The 17102-nt window shown below is 43.6% G+C and overlaps 1 protein-coding gene across 1 annotated transcript in view; it reads left to right on the top strand.

The window, feature by feature from the left end:
* Window positions 1–2631: 2631 nt before the first annotated feature.
* The window catches only part of LOC119019148 (B-cell receptor CD22-like), a gene marked incomplete at its 3' end in the record, with an annotated part of 68829 nt that continues 54358 nt past the window's right edge, over window positions 2632–17102 (top strand). Inside the window, exons 1-5 of the mRNA XM_037097466.1 lie at window positions 2632–2809; window positions 2943–3296; window positions 3529–3756; window positions 6195–6464; window positions 16760–17029. Of these exons, the coding sequence (XP_036953361.1) occupies window positions 3053–3296; window positions 3529–3756; window positions 6195–6464; window positions 16760–17029 (1012 nt within the window). The remainder of the gene's footprint in view (window positions 2810–2942; window positions 3297–3528; window positions 3757–6194; window positions 6465–16759; window positions 17030–17102) is intronic.

The following is a 17102-nucleotide window of genomic DNA, read 5'->3' as shown; positions in this document are numbered from 1 at the left end:
GAATCACACACCTGAGGGAGATCGACTCAGCTGAGTACAAGTTCAAGTTCATAACAAACCAACGAGATGGGAGATATACTGGTTCACCTGGAGTCACTTTGAGGGTCACAGGTAACATTTTCATTCATATGTTTCTCTGGCAAACCATCCGGCGCCTCAGGAGGGGGAAGCAGGTCTCCACCAACACTGTTTATGGTGGAGGTGGTGAGCTGTTGACCTCGACTGGGGATATCATCGGGCGGTGGAAGGAATACTTCGAGGATCTCCTCAATCCCACTGACACACCTTCCATAGAGGAAGCAGGGGCTGGGGACTTAGAAGTGGATTCATTCATCACCCAAGCCGAAGTCACTGAGGTAGTTGGGAAGCTCCTCAGTGGCAAGGCACTGGGGGTGGATGAGATCCGCCCTGAGTACCTCAAGTCTCTGGATGTTCTGTCTTGGCTGACACGCCTCTGCAGCATCGCGTGGCAGTCGGGGACAGTGCCTCTGGACTGGCAGACTGGGGTGGTGGTCCCTATATTTAAAAAGGGGGACTGGAGGGTGTGTTCCAACTATCGGGGGATCACACTCATCAGCCTCCCTGGGAAAGCCTACTCCAGGGTACTGGAGAGGAGAATTCGTCCGATAGTCGAACCTCAGATTCAGAAGGAACAATGCAGTTTTCGTCCTGGCCGTGGAACACTGGACCAGCTCCATACCCTCTGCAGGGTGCTCGAGGGTTCATGGGAGTTTGCCCAACCATTCCACATGATTTTTTGTGGACTTGGAGAATGCATTCGACCATGTCCCTCGTGGCATTCTGTGGGAGGTGCTCCGGGAGTACGGGGTCGGACGCCCTCTGCTAAGGGCTGTACCGTCCCTGTACGACCGGAGCAGGAGCTTGGTTCGCATTGCCGGCAGTAAGTCAGACCTGTTCCCGGTGCATGTTGGACTCCGGCAGGGCTGCCCTTTCTGTCAACAGTTCTGTTCATTATTTTTGTGGACGGATTTTCTAGGGGCAGTCAGGGGCTGGAGGGGGTCCGGTTCGGGAGCCACTGGATTTCATCTCTGCTTTTTGCGGACAATGTTGTCTTGTTGGCTCCATCGAGCCAGGACCTCCAGCATGTCTTGGGGCAGTTTACAGCCGAGTGCGAAGCAGCTGGGCTGAGAATCAGCACCTCCAAGTCTGAGGCCATGGTTCTCGACCGGAAAAAGGTGGCTTGCTCCCTCCAGGTTGGGGGAGAGTTCTTGCCTCGAGTGGAGGAGTTCAAGTATCTTGGGGTCTCGTTCACGAGTGAGGGAGCGTGTGCAGCAGCTACAGTAATGCGGCCGTTGTATCGGTCTGTCTTGGTGAAGAGAGAGCTGAGTCGAAAGGCGAAGCTCTCAATTTACTGGTCAATCTACGTTCCTACCCTCACCTATGGTCATGAACTTTGGGTCATGACTGAAAGAATAAGATCCTGGATACAAGTGGCCGAAATGAGTTTCCTCCGCAGGGTGGCGGGGCGCTCCCTTAGAGATAGGGTGAGGAGTTCTGTCACCCAGGAGGAGCTCTGAGTAGAGCCGCTGCTCCTCCACATCGAGAGGAGCCAGCTGAGGTGGTTCAGGCATCCGATATAGACCCCCCTTGACGCCTTCCTCGGGAGGTGTTCCTGGCATGCTCCACTGGGAGGAGACCCCGAGGAAGGCCCAGGACATGCTGGAATGACTATGTCGCTCGGCTGGCCTGGGAACGCCTTGGGATCCTCCCGGAGGAGCTAGGGGAATTGTCCTGGATGAGGGAAGTCTGGGTGTCCCTGCTCAGACAGCTGCCCCCGCGACCCAGCCCCGGATAAGCGGAAGAAAATGGATGGATGGATGGATGGATGGATGTTTAAATGTAAGGGATAATGTATAGAATGGCGGTCATTATCGGGAAAATAAGTCCCAACAGGATGTTTTGTCCTGATAATGACCGCTGTTCTATGCATTATCCCACTTATAACACGGCTACTTGCCAACACGAAAAAAAAAAAACTTCACACAGTGTGTCTTTTTACAATTTATTTGTTACCATTAATGGTGTTTTTCAGCAGAGAAATATAGTTCGCCAAACTGACTTCGCTCCTCCCTCTTCACAGCTTTCCACTCTCTTTCTTTTCTTGACCAATGATGACAACTCAGCCTGTTTCCAAGACTCGAAATCACTGTATTTTCCAAAAATGTTAAAGTTAAAGTGAGCCTTATCCATACTAGTGGCCTGGGAGTACGTTTTTTTCCATTGTGAAGTAGACTACAGATATCACTTAGCAACTAAATACGCTGGGGTGACAAGTGACCCAACTACTTTCACAACAACGATTCAAGAGCACGGAGTGGTATGAAATATGTGAATCAGAGGCAAAAAGGCCACTTTCATGGGCAAATATGCTTAGCATCAGTCAATTATACAAAAATAATTGACCGCCGAACAGTGGGAAGGCCCATTCAAGTGAATAGAGGATTCTACAGCATTAAGAAGAGCTGTGTAATCATTCCAAATGTTCGACACCTAGACAACAATAATATAAATGTGTTTGTTTGTTGACAGTTTATCTAGAATAACATTCTTGTTCCTTCTTCACATCCAGATCTCCAGGTGCAGGTGAGCCGAGCCTCATATTCTGGCTGGAGAGACCTGAAGTGTCACAGCAGTTGTCGTCTACCTGATCGTTCTTCCTACATCTGGTACAGAAATGGAGAGAAAATTCAGTCACAAACATCTTCGACTTATTCAGTGTACTTTAATTATGCAGACAGTTTTTCCTGTGCTGTTGAAGGACATGAGGATTTCCCCTCTCCTCCAGTGTGTGAGTTTACTACACTAACATAACACCATCTGATGGAGTCTGATAACTACATGGATTTTAACATGGAGACCTTCATTGTGACTCTTCATCAACTCTGGTTTAAAAATGAACGAAACTTTTTCTTTTCTTTCAGGTGTCGATGGTCAAATCTGCAACAGAGTGATTTACACTGACAGAAGCATCTGTGCCTCCAAAGGCTCATCAGTGGACATTTCTTGCTTGTACAATAGCCTTGATTCAATCATGTCCAAATTCTGGTTCAGTCCTCATCATAGTTATCAGTGGCAGAGTCCTTCACAGCCTGAGGACCTTAGTGTAGATTCCCAGTTTGCAGGTCTTGTTCAGGTCCTTGAATCAGAGAGAGGACGCTCCACTCTGAGAATCACTGACCTGACAGAGAGTGATTCAGCTCAGTATCACTTCAAGTTTACAACACAATGGTTTGAGTGGAGGAGTAGTTTACCTGGTACAACTCTGACGGTCACAGGTACTGATGAACACACACTGATGTAAAACATCAACATAGTACATTTAGAAACAGTGAAGATGTTGAAAATGATGGATCCTCATGAGTTTGTGTAATAATTACTGTTGTGTTGGCACTAATGTTCACTGCTAGTTGTAGGAATAGTAAGTGTTGTGTTGTCGTGTGTGTACATCTATCAGTGATTTCTGTTAGAACCAGTGATAATAATATTGTTTCTTGTTCTCATATCCAGCTCTGCAGGTGCAGGTGACCAGAATAACAGTCCACCAGTCTGATACTGAGGCAGAGCTGAAGTGTCACAGCAGCTGCAGTCCAGCTGCTCGTCTTTCCTACGTCTGGTTCAAGAACAGACAGAAAGTCACAGGGGTGGAGACATCTTCTTTTAAAGGCCGGGTTTATCCTGGAGACATCATCTCTTGTGCTTTGAAAGGACATGAGAACTACGGCTCTCCTTCAGTCTGTGAGTTTGATCCACTGTGTGAAGTTCATACTCGGGCTGTCACAATGTCATATTTTCACTTGAGGATTGTCATGGCCAAGAGAATTCCCAATTATGATGATACATCTACTTTAACCTATATTTTACTTTGTTTATATGTGGTGGACCCTGCCATTATTCTAGCTTCACACAATGTTCTGGGACCAAAATATCTTCTGAGATCAGCTTGTTTATTTGTTTATGGAAAAAATCAATATTACTCAGTTTGTGTATAACATTTTTTTTTTTAATCAAGTTTTTAGTCTCTGCGTTTTTCTCACAACAGACTCTGCAGACAGACAATCTTTAACTTCACAATATGAACAAAAACATGAGTGCTGCGACAACAACACAATCCATATTTGATAATATGACAGGCAGGAGTTGGATCAGGGACAGATCCAGGATCAGCACTCCAGATAAGCTGTTGTGACAAAAACTATAGACGCTCACAAAGAAACAAAGAAAAAGGAACATAACACAAGGCAAGGCCATCTTGACTACTCAGAAGTCAATACAACATTATAACCTGTGACCACAACCACCTTTGATGTCAGAGGTCATTTTGATCTCACTCCACACCTGTGAGGTGTGTTACACCCGCAAACGTAATAACTGCCCACAAACGTAATAAACCACAAACGTAATACAAATCTGCAGCTTTGAATGTAATAATCCCGCAAATGTAATAAATTTCCCACAAACGTAACAAAATTTGCCTACTGCAAACGTAATACTGAATTTCCTGCAAATGTAATAACTATTACATTTGCAGGAAATTATTACATATGTGGGAAAGTGAAAATCTGTAAATGTAATAACTTCCCACAAATGTAATATGAGACAAAATAATGATCTTTGTGGTTGTTGTTGTTTATTTGTTTACTTATAAACCTGCCAATAGTGACTGAATGTTGACAAGCAACCCGCAGGTCAGGTGGGGCAGGTCAGAAAGTGACAGAGCAGTGTTCTAAGTTATTAATAACACACACACACACACACACACACACACACACACACACACACACACACACACACACACACAGGTCATGCTCATAATTTTAAGGGCTATGGCTACAAGCCTATGCTGGTGGCTTATGAGAGCCAATGTTTGAACCATTTAATGTCTGCAGATCAAAGGCCGGGGCTGCACAGTGGCCCAGTGGCTAGCACTGCCGCCTCACAGCTAGAAGATCCGCGGTTTGCGTCCCGGTTGGGACGCCTGGGATCTTTCTGTGTGGAGTTTGCATGTTCTCCCTGTGCAGCGTAGGTTTTCACCGGGTACTACGGCTTCCTCCCACAGTCCAAAAACATACTGAGGTTAATTGATTATTCTAAATTGTCCGTAGGTGTGAATGAGAGTGTGCCTGGTTGTTTGTCTCTATGTGTAGCCCTGTGATAGACTGGCGACCTGTCCAGGGTGTCCCCTGCCTTCGCCCTAAGTCAGCTGGGATAGGCTCCAGCCCCCCCGCGACCCTGCAGAGGATTAAGCGGCGTACATATAATGTACAGATAATGGATGGATGGATGGATATCAAAAGCCAAAAACTTGAATAGATAGTCCATTCTTTGAAGTAGGCCTAATGAAAACATTTGTCAAGATTTAAGACTGGTCCATGTTCTTTTTGATAGTAACATGGACCAAGACTGTCTGAACACTGACAATTAAAGACTTGCAAATAAATAATGACTGTAACTTAAATTAATCTACCATTGTGAATGCAGGAAAGTGAGCAGGCTCTAGGGGTGATTGCACTGTTCTTTTAAGGAGAAGTACTTTTGGTCAAGCAACTTTTTCCTATCGAGCGGCAAATTCTTGGAACTCCATACCAAGTGCCTGATCTACCCACTATTGCTTCATTTTCCAAGCATCTTAAACTCAGGTTTATAAGTAAACAAATAAACAACAACAACCACAAAGATCATTATTTTGTCTCATATTACATTTGTGGGAAGTTATTACATTTACAGATTTTCACTTTCCCACATATGTAATAATTTCCTGCAAATGTAATAGTTATTACATTTGCAGGAAATTCAGTATTACGTTTGCAGTAGGCAAATTTTATTACGTTTGTGGGAAATTTATTACATTTGCGGGATTATTACATTCAAAGCTGCAGATTTGTATTACGTTTGTGGTTTATTACGTTTGTGGGCAGTTATTACGTTTGCGGGTGTAACAAGGTGACTGGATCTTGCACAGGTGTGATGCTAACACACTGACAAATTGATTCTACAAAGAGTCATACAAACACCTGGTATTATACTCCAAACTGGTTCTGTGGTGGTTTCCACTACAAGCTGTGTATCCAGGGCCACATTTGTCCTGATGAGACACACACAAGACTCACACAATGTGAAAAATAGTCATTTATCTCTGATAACATATTCTAATCTGATGTCCATGTCGACTCCAGATGGTCCAAAGCTTCCCTCTGTATCAGTGAGTCCCTCTGCTGAGATAGTGGAGGGCAGTTCAGTGACTCTGACCTGTAGCAGTGATGCTAACCCAGCAGCTAATTACACCTGGTACAAGAAGAATGGAGATCCAGACCTTCAACCTCTCAGTAAAGATCCAGAGCTTGTCTTCAGCTCCATCCAGTCCTCTGACTCTGGAGAGTATTACTGTACAGCTGAGAACCAGCTGGGGAGGAGGACGTCTGAATACATCTATGTTAATGTGACATGTGAGTGAAACAGTTAATTTAAAAATAACAGATTAAATCTGTCCAGTCTTTGCAGGAGAAGATGTTACTGTCATGTCTATGTTCTTGTGCTCCACATTCTCAGTCTGCTGTAATTCACTGAGCAGCTCCAGGTGACTTGAGGAGTTTTATGCTGTTCTGGGACCAGATTCAAACAGTGCTACACACAGATGTTCACACTTTGTGGATTAAATACTACACATTCTGTTGTAACACACACTCTGCTGAGATAGTGGAGGGCAGTTCAGTGACTCTGACCTGTAGCAGTGATGCTAACCCAGAAGCTAATTACACCTGGTACAGTGACAAACAAAATGTGTTTTAAAGACCACCTGGACCAGTGTTTGTTCTCTGTCATTGTTTTCCAGCTACATGGAAGTTACCAGTTGCTCTCTCAACCACTGCTGTTATTCTGGTCTTCATGCTCTTCTTGGTCTTTTTCTGCATCAGGTCAGTTTCTCTGTGATTGAATTTACTTTGCATCTTAAAGGAAAGACTTAAATATGTATAATGACAGTTATTGGCCCTCTTGTCCCTATGATATCAAGCTTGTATTAAGAAGAGCATGTTTTGGGGTACCACAGTAGTAGCTCAGTTGGTAGAGCGTGTGCCTCATGTACAGAGACTGCAGTGGTCCTGGGTTTGAATCTGACCTGTGGCCCTCTGCTGGACGTCACCTCCCACTTTGCCACTCATTAGAATTCATATTTGAGCATTGTATGAATCTATACTTGAAATAACATGAACCTATCCTCTAAAGTCTGTGATGAATTATGTATTTGTTTCTTTGCTCTGACCTTTTATTGTCTCTTCAGAAGAGTGAGGTCTTCACAACAGCAGTCTGAGGCTGATGACAGACCAGACAACAGAGCACAGGTATAAACAGAAAGATCCTATCCTTCTTTACCTTCGTCTCTTCCCTTTTTATTCCCCAACATGAATAACTTCCTTCTCCTTCTATCACCCTCTCTTACTTTTCTGTGTGCACCTCAATTCATGAGGAGAATTAAGATAATGTGAAGGATTTGCTGCAGTGGAAGGGCAAAATGTTATACCGGAATTACTTCAAAACTTGTGAACTTTTCCTTTAAATACCCACAGTGAATGAAGTACTGTCAGTCCAACAATACATCCAGGACAGGGTTCAACTTTGAAAGGGACATAATTGTTGTTTTTGGAGAAGTAATTCAGAATTTTATGACTTAAAAAACAAATGAAGTATTAATACAAACTCAGAAACATTTATTATTTCCATAAGTGAATTGTAATGCTTCATGCAACATTATGTAGAAATCAGTGTAGCAGATTTACTACACTGATGTGTGTGAATTAATACACTGTCTCACACGGGGCACCATATACCGGTATATCATATAATAATTATCAGTGATAATTAATGATTATCAGGGATAAATATTAGTTTTGATAAATAAAATCCAATTCATATTAGATCACCTCAGGGCACCTCCCTTGAAAAAGGGAAAATATAACCAATTCTCCAAATCAGCCTTTGGTGCTGTTGGTTCCTTGGCTGATGAGCCCAGTAGGAGAAGGTTTGGGTTCCAGTGTTGAACAATGCTGTTCTTGTTGTGCAAGTTCTGATGAAAGACAGCAGGTGGAGGAAACTGGTCACTCCTTTCCTTTCCAAGGATAGCAGCTTGGTGCTAACTTGTTTGGTCTTCCTTGGGTTGTGTATTCAGCTGGTAAGCTTTGTGTAGTAGCTGCTGGTGCTAACTGCACTGGAATACTAGCAGAACCTCACGTCGCTGCTGTGAGGAGAAGTTCTTCAGGCTTGCTGCAAATGCAGCTCTCAACTCTTGGCAGTTGTTAGGCCCAGAAAAATCCAGAAGTCGAGACCTTGAGGGCAGGCAGCACTGTAGCTAGAGAGGTGGAGAAGAGAGAGGACAAAGGAAGTTCACTTTGTCTATCTGGTCAGAGGGGGGTCTGTCATCCTGACCAATAATAGCTCAAGGATGAATTTGCACCTAGGTGTGTAGACTGGAGAATTCTGGGAAACTGAATTCAGTTCAGTTCTGTTTTGAAATTCACAATTAATGACCACATCTGTGGGTCCCAACATAATAAGAATAAAAAAGTTGTTCAATAATCAGTCAATGAAGATCTTTCTCTTCTGATTAAAATTCCCCCCTTAAAACTATGCACTGCTCCTTTAAAGACCACACAGGTTTGGTGGTAAAAAATATATTGTAAATAATGAGTTTTGAATGAATGTTGTGACCTCTGCTGGTGAGCAGTAGGTAGTGTACACATCGCACACATCTATGTTTTAGCAAGTTAGGCAGAAACTCCTTTTTTCAGTTTATTGAATGTTGATTTGATGCAACAACACAATAAATGTTTTATTTAGTACCTTCAAGGGCCAGTTCACCCTAAAAACAAAACAACATGAGTTTTGGAGTTATCAGCCATAGAGATGTTGGTTTTCTCTCCAATATAATGGAATGAGATTAAACTTCATCTCCACCTTGTTGTGAACAGTTTCACGAAGGAACTATTTTTGTATCACTGTACAGAGGGAAGCGTGCATCTACTCAAGGTATGACCATGAACATTAGTGTTTACATCCAGCACTATGGTGACCATGAGCCTCTCGTCCATAAGTAGCTGCTGTGGTTCGATTGGTGGGTTGTATTTCAGTAGAAAGAAAATAATTCCTATGTGAAACTGATCACAATAAGGTCTGTGGATTATCTTGAGAAACCAGTTCATGATTTCTGGAAAGAGAAATTGCTGTAAAGTTTCTTAAATGTATTTTTTGGCACACAAACTGAGAATCTAGTTCCATTCCATTGGGTTTCTTTGTCAAGAGTTTAAATACATGGAACATATAAAAGTACACTTGTCCCTGTGGCCAGCAGACAGAAGAACTTCACTACGGCAGCGTACGATTCATAAGGACCCAGGCAGACACTCTTCATTCAGACTTCAGCCCAGCTCGGCCTCACAGGAACGAGGAGGAGAGTGTTGTATACGCAACTACAAACTTCATCAGGTCCTCAGGGTGAGCAGCTCCTCACACAGGAGAATCTTTGCTGCTGTTTGAGTTTAAATGAAAAACTTTGAAGGTTTTGTGTTTGTTGAATGTGTCTGTTCTATTCTAAACAGTTTGGAATTAATGACTTTTTAAGTTTTCTTGTTTATTACTTTACCATTTTTTTCAACAAACTGTTTTAATTTCTGTTTAATTCCTCCACAGATCAAACCATCAGGCAGCTGTGGAGGATCCGTCTGCACTGTACAGCAGAGTTACCAAAAGCCACTGAGTGTGAGGACAGCATGGATCTGTGGTTTGTACTGGTGGATCTTTTCTTCACTGATGGTTTGACTAAGAACGCAGAGTTGAGACAATAATATTTCATACATATGCCATTTATATTTCAGTTCCAAAAAGGGAACATCTTCCCTCAACTGTTTAAACATAAATGGAACATTATCACCTTCATGAAGGCAGAATTTATTACAGGACTGTTTTGTTAGACTGTATTAGATTAGCCTTGATGTATATAATAACTCCATCTGACTGTTACAGCAGATTGTTTTTTTCCACTATTTTAAGGATCACAACTGTTTATATCAAAGTCAAATGTCCTTTGTGTACATTCACCTGCTCATTTTCTTAATATGTATTTTTACTGCATTGAAATCTCAGCTCTTTATTATTAACTGTCTATATTGTTGTTTGTATTCATCTACTTTGAAAACTGTGTTTACATTTGTCACATTTTCGTCATCCTGCATGGAAAATAGCAAGTAAGACTCAAAGAAAAACTCATCTCTCTGACTGTATGTTGGCTGAATGACCAAAACATTATTTTTTGTCCTTTCTTTCACATTTTCAGTCTTTTTACTTTGAATATGTATTCAGGTCCAATTAAACAGAGGCTTTATCATATCATTGTGTTGTTGTGTCTGATATGAAAAGCACTCGACCACACTGGGACATGAATTCACTTTTAAAAAGATAATTTCAGATTAAATGGGGTTTACCAATCTGTACATGGTGTGACGCTAATGTTACACCCTGAAAAGGGTAAATATCAATAACGATGCTCAGACACAGTGCTTCGTCTCTGGCAGTTTCATTGAAGATCTGATTATCACAGAAGAACAGAAGGTACAGAATAAACAGATACAGATAGGTACAGGTACAGATAAACATACATTTAAATCATCCAACTCAAATTTTCACTAACAGGAACCATGCTCCATTTAGCATAAAGGTAGTTTTAATTGGATTAATGGGAGGTTTTTGTCAGGTTGGGGTAAAAAGGGAAGACTATGGAAGGGGAGGTGGACCCAAACACAGTTACACAGGAGGCAAGATTAGGGGAACAAATGGCGAGTTTTTATTAAAAAGCTGATTACAAACACCAAAAGCAGACAAACAGGGACAAAAGACAAAGTAGCAACCAAGGATGAGACAAAGTAGCAAAGCAAAAATACAAAGTTCAAATTAAAGTCAAAGTTCAAATCAAACATGGAAAAAGAAATGCCAAAAAATCCAAAACATACCAAACAGGGAACAGGAGCAGGAGCAGGAGCATGAACAACCAAAGACAGAATACAAACAATGACCAGACAGGGAGTGAAGGGAACACAGGGATACACAGACACTAATGACATGACGAGCAACAGGTGAGGAGAGAGGAGGGAGGATGCCAGGTGAGGTAACGAGGGGGAGGAGCACATGAGAAAACATGAAGGGAACAAAAACAGACAGAGGGAGTCAGAGGGGAGAACATAGGAGAAACTTAGAGGACACATGAGGGCATGGAAAATGAAAACATAAGACACAAGACATGGAAAAATAAAACATAGGACACAACAAGATATGGTATAAAGACATGAATCAAATACATGAAACCAAAAACCAGATACAAGAACACAACACAAACAGGAATCGTGACAGTATCCCCCCCCCTTAAGGGACAGCTCCCAGATGTCCCTCAAAACACAAGTTCAGAGTCCAAGTGAAGCTGGGAGGGTGGAGGGGGTCAGGGGGAGGGCCAAGGTCCAAACAAACAGAAGGGTGGAGGCGAGGACTGGGACCCGCTGGAGGCCAGGGACGTGAACTGGGACCCACTAGAGGCCGACAACGAAAATGAAGGCGTTCTGGAGGCTGGTGACGAAGATGAAGACGTAGGCGTTCTGGGAGCCAGCGATGAAGACGAAGGCACTCTGGAGGTCTGTGGTGAGGACGAAGGCGGTCCGGAGGTCTGTGGTGAGGACGAAGGCGAAGGGGTTCTGGAATCCGGCAGAAGCGGCATGGGCTGAGACGCACTGGATACTGGGGACGTGGGTTGAGGCGCACTGGAGGCCGGCGACAAAGGCATAGCTGTAGGCCTGGAACTCGCTGGAGGCTGGCAACAAAGGCGTGGGCTGAGACCCACTGGCGACTGGACTACTGACTGGGAAACCCTCCAGGGTCTTGGCCGGACCACTGACAGAGTTTTGCCGGGAGCCGGTGGCCTGGGAGCCGATGAAGGGTCTCTGGCAACAAATGGCCTTGGCCAGGCCCGCGACCAAGGAACAGGCACCGGACTTGGTGTGGGACTCGGCCAGGCCTCTGACCAAGGAGCAGGAACAGGCCTTGGCCAGGCCTCCGACCGAGGAGCAGGAACAGGCACTGGACTTGGCATGGGACTTGCCCGGGCCTCTGACCAAGGAGCAGGAAAAGGCCTCGGCTGGGCCTCCGAACAAGGAGCAGGAAAAGGCCTCGGCCGGGCCTCCGAACAAGGAGCAAGAACAGGCCTCGGCCGGGCCTCCGACTGAGATGCTAATGGTTGAACTGGTGGAGGTGGCCTGCAGCTTGGAAGGAAAAAAGGACATATTAGGTGTAAAAACCTGTGCCACTGAAGCGCAGAACAAAGACCAAAATGATGGAAAGGTTGTTGTACTGGATCTGCTGTTGAGGGAAGTTGAAAAGAGTGAGGGTCGTGCGGCTGAAGGGGGGCGGAAGGGAGGTGCAGCAGAGGCCAGAGTAAAGTTATCGGAGGTCGTGGGGTTGAAGATGGGTGTAGCGGTCCCCAGCCTCCTCTGCAGATGCTGTTCCTGTTCCTGGGTCAGCCAATGCCCCTCTGGTCCCTGGTTCTCTGTTGGTAGCCCAACCAACACCTTTTCCAGACCCTGAGATTTCTATCCCTGCTGACCCACTACCAGACCGCCCAGGTAATCAGTCAGCCTTCTCCGACAGCCAACCAGACCTGCCTCATGCCATAGTCCTGATCAGTCTGACTTTGAGTCTTGCTGCCCTGTTGCCGACCTCCTGCTCTGGTGTCCAGCTGCTATGGCTTGTTATTAAAGCTTGCCTCTTGTTCTTTACCCTGCCTGCCTCCTCAGTGTCTTGTGTTCGTGTTCTCACTATTGTTGCTACACGTAACATCCAGTTTATTGTCTAAACATTAGCTCACACATACTCTGATGGATGTCTGGTTTAGGCTTTTTATTTGAATCAAAGCTCAGATAAAAATCAAAGGCTGACTGAACCTTTTCTGTTCTGCTGCCACATTTAGTGTTCAATTTGCTGATACGTCCATGTTTTACCTGCATTGTGTTTTAAAGCAACAGTAAGAATCATTTCTTCATTTCATCTTGAGGGTTCACAGTTGTTCGTCTCTTCATATATGTTAATAATATAAAGAGGAAGGAAGCCAGCCAGTTAACACCTCGATGTGGGTTTAAGACAAGTGAACCAACCAGAGAGAGACAAACTGTCTCGTGACCGCGTCTTCCCTCTTTATGTAGAAGTGTTTGGTGAGATGAACTGACACTCAGTACTTCTCATGTATGTGATCGACCTGCTGATTTAACAGACGTGAGGAGAAGCGATGAGTTTAACAGCAGCAGCGAGTGGATTTGTTGTCGTCCTTCTGTCTGTCCAAGGTACTGTACGTCTACATTTATACTGTAAGACAGTTAGCATGGTGGGTTTATAGTAAAGACTTGATGTGCAACAGTGCAGTTAGAGATATAAAAGCTGTGTTTGTGTGGATGTACAGTGACAGCACATACTGTACGTTAACAATGGAAAAATCTGGAGAGAAAATCAGTTAAATAAAATGAATCGTTCTGAGGAACTTCCTCCATCGTTCAAACTTCCTCCAAACTCAACTTGAGCCTGCATTCGTACGTGTTAGAGGCGGGTCGATGTGCTCTGATAGGATGATTAACACAGGGACACAAAATTAATATCATGTGGGTATAAAATGAGAGAATAAAAATAAAGATTTATCTTCTGACTCCAGTTCCTGTCAGCTGCAAAGAGTTTGATTTTGTTTTATTTTTCGAACTTTAATGTTTGAGTTCACTCTCAGTGTTCTCATCAGCCTCGTTTCCTGCAGCAGCAGCAGCTGTTATCAGTGACACGTCTCTAAAAACCAGCTGTGCACTACCTGCCCAGCACCAAACAACAGAGTCAGCATCTCTCTGGAGGCCAAAGTAGAGTATTTAGCTGCTAGACAGATATTCTATCAGTATTTGTGAGTATTTCTTGCTTCAGGATAAATTTGTCAGTGTTTTATATCCGTGAGAAAAGTTGCTCACACCTCAGACTTCTGCATTTCTCTGCAGATGTCATTCACATTCTGCAACAGCCTGACCACAGCAAGATAACCAGCAGACACTTGTTTCATGCGTCACACTTTTCTTCTAAGTGTTTCTCTCTAAGTATTGTGTTAAAGTACACAATGTCAACACATTGTTGCTCCTTCACTGCAGCCTCTGTGTGATGTCCGTCCTCAGTGCTCTCAGAGATCATGTGCTCATCTTTCTCTGTTCCTTTACTTTAAATATTCTCATGTAAACCTTGATGATTTGTACATTTCTCCACACCTCTGTTGACTTTGGTTTTGCTTCTCCAGTGCTGAAGGAAACTTCCTGGTCTCTGACTATTTAACCCTCTATGGAAAACTGCTTGTTTAAGTCACGTTGTAATTGATGGAAGATGGATTTTGGTGGATTGTGAAGCTCGTGTGTTTCTCATATGAGATATAGTGAAGTTTAGTGAAGTCACAGGAACTTCTGACCACACAGATGTCAGTGACCCCGATCATGAGCTCAGGGTGACTCTACCTCTTCTGTCAGCAGAGTGGGAGATGTATATAGACACATTTACGACAATGAGCCTATGAAACTAAATATGTGAAAATTCCTTTACAAAACCGTCTGAAAGCTGCCTTTGCTCGCCCACCAAACGCAAGTTTGTATGAAGAGAGCCACAGTGTGTTGTGAAGTGTATCTTCACAGACTGAAGCTCCTCCACTGCAGTGAAAATCTGTCTCCTGATGATGTTTTGAGTCTGATTGTAGTTTCTGATGTTCTCTGTGTTACAGTGATACAGGGTCAGGATGGCTGGGGAGTGACTTACAGCTCTACTGAGATCTGTGCCTTAAAAGGATCAACAGTGGACATGAGCTGCACCTACAGATACCCATCTACTGTAAAGAGAGTTGAGAACAGGTTCTGGTTCACAAAAGTGAGTCATGGTGTTTATATGGATCTGAAAACAGACCCAGAGTATTCAGGTCGTGTGCAGCATATCTGTGGTAACACCGACTGCAGTCTGAGAATCAGAGACCTGAGAGAGAGCGACTCAGCTGAATACAAGTTCAGATTCATAACAAACCAACCAGATGGGAGATATACTGGTTCACCTGGAGTCACTTTGAGGGTCACAGGTAACATTTTCATTCATATTTGAATTATTTCAAAATCTTCAACATCTTAAGAACAATAATATAAATGTGTTGTGTTTGTATGTCAACAGTTTGTCTAAAGTAACATTCTTGTTCTTTTTTCACAGATTCAGATCTCCAGGTGCAGGTGAGCACATCCTCATTATCTCCCTGGAAATACCTGAAGTGTCACAGCAGTTGTCGTCTACCTGATCGTTCTTCCTACATCTGGTACAAGAGTGGACAGAAAATTCAGTCACAAACATCTTCGACTTATTCAGTCTACTATAATTCTGCAGACAGTATTTCCTGTGCTGTTGAAGGACATGAGGATTTCCCCTCTCCTCCAGTGTGTGAGTTTACTACACTAACATAACACCATCTGATGGAGTCTGATAACTACATGGATTTTAATATGGAGACCTTCATTGTGACTCTTCATCAACTCTGGTTTAAAAATGATCAGAACTTTGTTTTATCTTTCAGGTGCTGATGGTCAAACCTGCAACAGAGTGATTTACACTGACAGAAGCATCTGTGCCTCCAAAGGCTCATCAGTGGACATTTCTTGTACTTACAGCAGTTATTTCACCATCGGGTCTAAATTCTGGTTCAGTCCTAAACGTTCTCATCAGTGGCAGAGTCCTTCACAGCCTGAGGACCTTAGTGACTCCCAGTTTGCAGGTCGTGTTCAGGTCCTTGAATCAGAGAGAGGACGCTCCACTCTGAGAATCACTGACCTGACAGAGAGTGATTCAGCTCAGTATCACTTCAAGTTTACAACACAACGGTCTGAGTGGAGGAGTAGTTTACCTGGTACAACTCTGACTGTCACAGGTACTGATGAACACACACTGATGTAAAACATCAACATAGTACATTTAGAAACAGTGAAGATGTTGAAAATGATGGATCATCATGAGTTTGTGTAATAATTACTGTTGTGTTGGCACTAATGTTCACTGCTAGTTGTAGGAATAGTAAGTGTTGTGTTGTCGTGTGTGTACATCTATCAGTGATTTCTGTTAGAACCAGTGATAATAATATTGTTTCTTGTTCTCATATCCAGCTCTGCAGGTGCAGGTGACCAGAATAACAGTCCACCAGTCTGATACTGAGGCAGAGCTGAAGTGTCACAGCAGCTGCAGTCCAGCTGCTCGTCTTTCCTACGTCTGGTTCAAGAACGGACAGAAAGTCACAGGGGTGGAGACATCTTCTTTTAAAGGCCGGGTTTATCCTGGAGACATCATCTCTTGTGCTTTGAAAGGACATGAGAGCTACGGCTCTCCTCCAGTCTGTGAGTTTGATCCACTGCATCAAGACAAAGACAAATACACACTGGCTACACATTGAGGACAGACACGTGTAAAGAACTAAAAGTACAAATGATATTTATTGGCTGTCAGTTTCCACCAGGAGGAGTCTGACCAGGTTCAGCTCCATGATCAGCTCTCTAGACAGCCACTGTGACACATAGAGACAATTACTATAAAAACAGAGAAACATACATTTCAATCACAACAGTCAGTTGTCTGTGATCACATATACTAATTTTTAATTAATACGTGTTGACATCTCCTCCAGATGGTCCAAGACTTCCCTCTGTGTCAGTGAGTCCCTCTGCTGAGATAGTGGAGGGCAGTTCAGTGACTCTGACCTGTAGCAGTGATGCTAACCCAGCAGCTAAATACACCTGGTACAAGAAGAATGGAGATCCAGACCTTCAACCTCTCAGTAAAGATCCACAGCTTGTCTTCAGCTCCATCCAGTCCTCTGACTCTGGAGAGTATTACTGCACAGCTGAGAACCAGCTGGGGAGGAGGACGTCTGAATACATCTATATTAATGTGACATGTGAGAGAAACAGATTATTTAAAAATAACAGATTAAATCTGTCCAGTCTTTGCAGGAGAAGATGTTACTGTCA

The sequence above is a fragment of the Acanthopagrus latus genome, chromosome 1 (assembly GCF_904848185.1).
Source record: "Acanthopagrus latus isolate v.2019 chromosome 1, fAcaLat1.1, whole genome shotgun sequence".
In the NCBI taxonomy this organism is placed as follows: domain Eukaryota; kingdom Metazoa; phylum Chordata; class Actinopteri; order Spariformes; family Sparidae; genus Acanthopagrus; species Acanthopagrus latus.
This window is presented reverse-complemented; position numbering and strand designations above follow the sequence as displayed.